Genomic DNA, 7,279 nt, shown 5'->3' with positions numbered 1-7,279 from the left:
AGCCTGGTTGAACAATTGGGTTTTTAGGAGCATCTTCAAGGAGGAGAGAAAGCGAGGGCACAAGAGAGAGAGAGAGAGCAAGCGAGAGAGAGAGAATTCCAGAGCTTCGGGGCCCAGGCAGCTAAAGGGGCATGGCCACCAAAGGTGGAAATCAGGGATGCTAAAGAGGAGTGCAGAGATCTCGGAGGGTTGCAGGACTAGAGGAGATTACAGAGATAGGAAAGGACAAGGCCTCGGAGGAATTGGAACACAAGGACTGGGGATGGACTCCGACAGTCTGAGTAACGCTCACTGTAGACAAGTAAATTTACAAACTGAGCCCTGAGCAGAGTGGATTGTTCAGATTTCTTGTTAACACTTATTGTGTTGGCATTTCCAAATAGCCTGGTACTGGGGTCCGGGATAGTAATATCAGTAAATGCCAGGGACTGTCAGTTAAGGAGGAAATGGTGGGGGTCGGTATTATAGCAGGACTCACAGCAAACGGTCTACAGAGTCTATTTAAATCGTGCACGACAGCAGTTGAGTCTATTTAAACAGTACACCATAGCAAAAAGTCTACAGAGTCTATTTAAATAGCACATTATAGGAAACAGTCTACAGACTTTATTTAAATAATACTCAACAGCAAACAGCCTATAGTCTATTTAAGCAGTGGACTACAGCAAATAGTCTACAGTCTATTTAAACAGCTCACTACAGCAAACAGTCTACAGTATCTACTTAAACCACAAAGTTCATTTAAGATCCTCTATGAACTACAGCAAGGAGACCTTGTGACCAAAATCACAGCAACTTTATAATCATAAAAGCACTGTGATCTGTCCAGACTAAAGCAGTGAGTGGAGGAGAGTGACAGCATACAAACTAAGTGCGTAAAATCCATCCCAGTCACTGATAGCAGTGCAATCGCGTGATTGACGAAGAACTGCTCAAACGTCTCTATCCCAGCCAAGATTGCAATGTTATAGGCAGTCACATCTGGAGGGTTAATTTGATTTTCTCCTTGCAGCCATGACAATGCAGTTCATCAGCCATCGCTTCCTCGATTATCACGATCCAACAATCGGTAAGTAACTGCTTCAATCAGAATGATTCCGTTTGCTGATGCAGCCATCACACAAAGCACATCCAGGAGTGTTTGATGGGGACAGTGTAGAGGGAGCTTTACTCTGTATCTAACCCCGTGCTGTACCTGTCCTGGGAGTGTTTGATGGGGACAGTGTAGAGGGAGCTTTACTCTGTATCTAACCCCGTGCTGTACCTGTCCTGGGAGTGTTTGATGGGGACGGTGTAGAGGGAGCTTTACTCTGTATCTAACCCCGTGCTGTACCTGTCCTGGGAGTGTTTGATGGGGACGGTGTAGAGGGAGCTTTACTCTGTATCTAACCCCGTGCTGTACCTGTCCTGGGAATGTTTGATGGGGACAGTGTAGAGGGAGCTTTACTCTGTATCTAACCCCGTGCTGTACCTGTCCTGGGAGTGTTTGATGGGGACAGTGTAGACGGAGCTTTACTCTGTATCTAACCCCATGCTGTACCTGTCCTGGGAGTGTTTGATGGGGACAGTGCAGAGGGAGCTTTACTCTGTATCTAACCCCGTGCTGTACCTGTCCTGGGAGTGTTTGATGGGGACGGTGTAGAGGGAGTTTACTCTGTATCTAACCCCGTGCTGTACCTGCCCTGGGAGTGTTTGATGGGGACAGTGTAGAGGGAGTTTACTCTGTATCTAAGCACGCTGATTTAATAGCTTGGTGTTCTGGAACCATTACCTCCTCCTGGTGAATTCCAGCATGACAGTTGAGAGCAGTAAATGCTGGCAGGTGGTTAAGTAATAACTTTAATTTTTCCATTGCCTTTAACAAAATAAAACATCCCCAAGGCACTTTACAGAAGTGTTATCGAACAAAATGTGACATCGAGACTCATAAGGAGGCATTAGGACAGGTAACGAAAGCACAGGTTTAAGGAGCATCATAAGGGGGGGAACATGAGAGAGGCAGAGAGAAAGAGAGAGAGAGAGGCGGAGGGAGGGGGAAGGGGTGGAGTGAAGGAGAGAGAGAGAGGGGTGGGGAGAGGGGAGAGTGTGACGGGAAGAGAGAGAGAGAGAGAGGGAGAGAGAGAGACAGGGAGATTTAGGGAATGAATTTCAAACCTTAGGCTCAGGCAGTTCAAGGCACAGCCGCCAATGGAGGAGTGACGGGGGATGCACAGGAGGCCGGAATTGGAGGAGCGCAGAGACCTCAGAGGGGTGTAGGGGCTGGAGGAGGTTACAGAGATAGGGAGGGGTGTAGGGGCTGGAGGAGGTTACAGAGATAGGGAGGGGTGTAGGGGCTGGAGGAGGTTACAGAGATAGGGAGAGGTGTAGGAGCTGGAGGAGGTTACTGAGATAGGGAGGGGTGTAGGAGCTGGAGGAGGTTACAGAGGTAGGGAGGGGTGTAGGGGCTGGAGGGGGTTACATAGATAGGGAGGGGTGTAGGGGCTGGAGGAGGTTACAGAGATAGGGAGGGGTGTCGGTGCTGGAGGAGGTTACAGAGATAGGGAGGAGTGTAGGGGCTGGAGGAGGTTACAGAGATAGGGAGGGGTATAGGGGGCTGGAGGAGGTTACAGAGATAGGGAAGGGTCAAGGTTATAGGGTGACAGGTGACAATATTAGGAGGTGAAGGTGGTCAGAGGTTTCCTTCGTTCTGGTGATGAATTTTATTCTAAAACCCTCTGCTTTTCTCAGAGGACGCCTACAAAACAAGAGTTCGAATCGATGATGAGTCAGCACATCTGGACATTCTGGACACAGCAGGGCAGGTGGGTTCACAAGGGGTCAACATTAACCTGACAACACTGGAAGACCACCATAACGTGGCTCCTCAAGACCCCACCTCCACCACTAAAGGGCCAAGTCCCGGAGGTGTGGGTGGGTGGGTGAGCTAAGTCTCGGGGGTGTGGGTGGGTGGGGGTAAGTCCCGGAGGTGTGGGTGGGTGGGGGTAAGTCCCGGAGGTGTGGGTGGGTGGGGGTAAGTCCCGGAGGTGTGGGTGGGTGGGTGGGTGGGGGTAAGTCCCGGAGGTGTGGGTGGGTGGGTGGGTGGGGGTAAGTCCCGGAGGTGTGGGTGGGTGGGTGGGTGGGGGTAAGTCCCGGAGGTGTGGGTGGGTGGGTGGGTGGGGGTAAGTCCCGGAGGTGTGGGTGGGTGGGTGGGTGGGGGTAAGTCCCGGAGGTGTGGGTGGGTGGGGGTAAGTCCCGGAGGTGTGGGTGGGTGGGTGGGTGGGGGTAAGTCCCGGAGGTGTGGGTGGGTGGGTGGGTGGGGGTAAGTCCCGGAGGTGTGGGTGGGTGGGTGGGTGGGTGGGGGTAAGTCCCGGAGGTGGGTGTAAGTCCCGGAGGTGTGGGTGGGTGGGTGGGTGGGGGTAAGTCCCGGAGGTGTGGGTGGGTGGGTGGGTGGGTGGGGGTAAGTCCCGGAGGTGGGTGTAAGTCCCGGAGGTGTGGGTGGGTGGGTGGGGGTAAGTCCCGGAGGTGTGGGTGGGTGGGTGGGTGGGGGGTAAGTCCCGGAGGTGTGGGTGGGTGGGGGTAAGTCCCGGAGGTGTGGGTGGGTGGGTGGGTGACGTCCCTGGGGTGGGGATACATGGTCTGGGTTTGTAACGCCTCGAGTGTGGGGGATGAATCGGGTGACCCTAATGTTGGGGTTTCAAAACGACGAAAAGATGTTTGAAGGGCACTTTTCCCAGTGCTCTCCCCGCCTCTGACTGTGCGGCCCTCCCTCTGTGCGGCCCTCCCTCTGTGCGGCACTCCCTCTGTGCGGCCCTCCCTCTGTGCGGCACTCCCTCTGTGCGGCCCTCCCTCTGTGCGGCCCTCCCTCTGTGCGGCACTGCGAGCCTCAGGCTGGATTGTGCGCTCGAGTCTGCGGAGTGGGATTGGAATCCGTGTCTCTGGGAAGCAGGGGGGGGTGGTGGTGGGGAGAGTGGTACCCGCTGAGCGAGGGCGGGTGGGCGATTCTGGCCTGGTTGTGGATGGGGCGGGTGCCAGGGGTGGGTGGGTGGGTGGGTGCCAGGGGTGGGTGGGTGGGTGGGTGCCAGGGGTGGGTGGGTGGGTGGGTGCCAGGGGTGGGTGGGTGGGTGCCAGGGGTGGGTGGGTGGGTGGGTGGGTGCAGTGGGCCGGCGGGTGGGTGCAGTGGGCCGGCGGAGGGTGTGACGAAGACTGGAGCCACCACGCGTCTGACCCCGATCTGCTGCGACCTTTCAGGCAGAGTTTACGGCCATGAGGGACCAGTACATGCGCGGGGGCGAGGGCTTCATCATCTGCTACTCCATCACCGACCGCCGCAGCTTCCAGGAGGCCATCGAGTTCAAGCAGCTGATCTACCGGGTGCGGCACACCTACGACATCCCGGTGGTGCTGGTGGGGAACAAGTCGGACCTGTGCAACCTTCGACAGGTAAATGGCCCGTCGTGGGGGCTCGTGGCCCAGCGGCACATGGGGTCATGTCTGGTGGGTGGGTGGGTGGGTGGGTGTGTACCCCCTGCCCTCCCCTCGAGACACGCCCGAGAGAAGCTGGATCAGCTTCGGTCCCACCCAGTCAGGCTGCAATTTGGTCCGTGAAGAACTTGCATTTCTGTAGCGCCTTCCCTGACCTCGGGACGTCTCGATGCCGTCTGCAGCCAATCTCCCCCCACCCGGCGTTGTCGACGCCGTTGTAATGTCGGAAGGGCGGCAGCCCGCGTGTGCGCACAGCAAGATCCCACAAACAGCATTGCCAGGTAGTGACCCAGGTCAACTGCGCTTTTGGTGATGTTGGTTGAGGGATAAACATTGCCCCCCCCACCCCCCCAAAGGGACACCGGGGAGAATTCCTTCCCCCCCCCACCCCCACCCCCACCCCCACCCCCAAAAGCCCCCTCGCCCACTGCTCTCCTTCGAAACAGTGCGCCTGGGATCTGGTACGCTCCACCTGAAGGGGGAAGGGTGAGGCCTCGGCTTAACCCCTCCCGCGCCTGCCAGGCCCTCTCCAGTGTCTCACCCCGAGTGACCAGCCCGTGTACGCCGAACCCCCAAAAACAGCAGGCAATTCCACTGCGGAGGGCATCGCCCCGAGCTCCAGCAGCGCCGGGGGTTCTCGAGGCGGCCGTTTCCCAGCTCCGCTGAGCGTCTCCCACGAGACGTGGACGCTTGGAGGGGAGGGGAGGGGAGGGGAGGGAGGGAGGGGAGGGGAGGGAGGGAGGGAGGGGGTGGGGGTTCAGGAACAGGGCGGAAAAAGTCGGGAGAGGGCAAATGAAGTGGATTTTCCAGTGAAGAGTTAAGCGAGAGGGCGTGAGCTGCAGAAACCCTTTTCTGCCCCGTCAGGGGGCAAGTGGCTTTCTGTGTAATTCAGGGGCAGAGCTTTGCTGTGTCCGGCTCTGTCATGGAGCTGGGGGTTGGGGGGGTGGGTGTGGAGAGGCGGGACTCAGTCCCGGCTCTGTCATGGAGCTGGGCTGGGGGGGTGGGTGTGGAGAGGCGGGACTCAGTCCCGGCTGTCCCGAGGGACAGGGGGTCAGTTCCGGGTTTACCAGTTAAGCCTCTCGTTACCCCCCCCTCTCCTTTGCTTCTTACCCAGGTGTCGAAGGAGGAGGGCGCGGTCCTGGCCCGGGAGTTTAGCTGCCCGTTCTATGAGACCTCGGCGGCCCTGCGCTATTTCATCGACGACGTGTTCCACGCCATGGTGAGGGAGATCCGGAGGAAGGAGAAGGAAGCTGTGCTGGCACAGGAGAGGCGTGGGAAGAGCAAGGACAGTGTTTGGAAAAGATTAAAGGGGCCCTTCCGAAAGAAAAGGGACTCGATAACGTGAGGGGTTGGGTGGGGGTTGGGGGCAGAAATTGGGGTTGCAAACCCTCCACGCCCCCCACGACAACCTCGCACTCCTCCCGCAAGTTTATGCACGAGGGTGATGTTCATGAGGCCGAATATCGGTCACTTTTGCAGCAGTTTCCCCAGCCCCTCCCCTCACAGTAACCAAAACTCAGCGGTACAGAATCTCCCCTCCCTCTCTCTGTCCCTCCACTCACTCCTCATGGACTCACTGAGATAGCCAGCCCTCCACTAAATTTAACACAGTGATTGACACGTCGCAGCCATATTCATATTGCGACACTAATAGATAGGTCTGGACAATACATTTTAGGGCCACCCTCTCCAACACGCCCGGGACAGGTACAGCACGGGGTTAGATACAGAGTAAAGCTCCCTCTACACTGCCCACATCAAACACTCCCAGGGCAGGTACATCACGGGGTTAGATACAGAGTAAAGCTCCCTCTACACTGTCCCCATCAAACACTCCCAGGACAGGGACAGCTCGGGGTTAGATACAGAGTAAAGCTCCCTCTACACTGTCCCCATCAAACACTCCCAGGACAGGTACAGCACAGGGTTAGATACAGAGTAAAGCTCCCTCTACACTCTCCTGAGCCCTCATCTCAAAGGAGAGCCTTCTAATCACTTGGTGATTTAATCAAAAAATGCCCCTTTCTGCACTGCACTCCTGACCTCACATTCCCTTATACTGTGAGCTGGACTTGAATCCAAGACTCGAACATAAAACAAGCCAATGTTAGCACCGACCACCAAATGTTTCACTTGCTGGGATTTCTAGAACTGGAATCCTCAATCCAACCCGCTCACTGACTGGCGTGCAGATAGAGGCTCCCTTTCATTCCCTCATATTCCCACACAATTCCTCTCTCCCCCCACCCTTCCCCAGGACCCGCCTCCTATCTTGCTTAACAGAGTGTCCTTGATCACCCCAGCCCAAGGGGGAGCCGTCTGCACGAGCACATCCGGACGGTAAACTCGACCGCAGAAGGCATCACACTCCTGCCTGATCCAACCCCAAGGGCTGCGAAGCTTGCTGCAGTCGCTCAGAAGCCCGCGGCACCACGGCTGATGTTTGAAGGCGACGTGGACCGCGGAACTGTCAACTTCGATTGGGAAGGGGTCAGCCTCAAAGCCGCAGGCCACCTTCCTGCTTCTCCACCCAGAACTGACATGTAATGTAAACTGTTTGACATAACGCTGTGGCTGTTGAGGATGCTTGACTATTAAATGAAGATTTAAAAAAAAAATCTTTCAAGAGCAGGAGTGGGACTAATTGTATAGCTCTTTCAATGAGCTAGTATAGGTGTGGTGGATCGAGTGGCCTCCTGTGCTGTATCATTCGATGAAAATCCATACACACACACACACACAGTGGTCGGGAGAGAGGCGTTGAATAAGAGAGAGGAAGATCGAGACTACACCGTGTATTAACTGGGCTCCCAACGCT

General features: G+C 56.1%; 1 protein-coding gene across 1 annotated transcript; it reads left to right on the top strand.

Annotated features, from left to right (window-relative positions):
- The first annotated feature begins 1,014 nt into the window (after nucleotides 1-1,014).
- On the top strand, nucleotides 1,015-7,069 carry LOC144677782 (GTP-binding protein Rit1-like). Its single transcript, XM_078537802.1, has 4 exons — nucleotides 1,015-1,069; nucleotides 2,728-2,801; nucleotides 4,228-4,419; nucleotides 5,576-7,069. Exons 1-4 carry the CDS (start codon nucleotides 1,015-1,017, stop codon nucleotides 5,804-5,806), a joined length of 552 nt encoding a protein of 183 aa, XP_078393928.1. The 3' UTR covers nucleotides 5,807-7,069.
- Nucleotides 7,070-7,279: the final 210 nt, after the last annotated feature.

The sequence above is a fragment of the Cetorhinus maximus genome, unplaced genomic scaffold (assembly GCF_964194155.1).
Source record: "Cetorhinus maximus unplaced genomic scaffold, sCetMax3.hap1.1 HAP1_SCAFFOLD_3046, whole genome shotgun sequence".
NCBI lineage: Eukaryota > Metazoa > Chordata > Chondrichthyes > Lamniformes > Cetorhinidae > Cetorhinus > Cetorhinus maximus.
This window is presented reverse-complemented; position numbering and strand designations above follow the sequence as displayed.

Excerpts from the sequence above, each read along its gene's own strand:
- LOC144677782 (XM_078537802.1), top strand. The coding sequence starts at position 1,015 with ATGACAATGCAGTTCATCAGCCATCGCTTCCTCGATTATCACGATCCA. Across the intron at positions 1,070-2,727 it reads TTATCACGATCCAACAATCG|AGGACGCCTACAAAACAAGA; the intron begins GTAAGTAACTGC and ends TGCTTTTCTCAG. Across the intron at positions 2,802-4,227 it reads TTCTGGACACAGCAGGGCAG|GCAGAGTTTACGGCCATGAG; the intron begins GTGGGTTCACAA and ends GCGACCTTTCAG.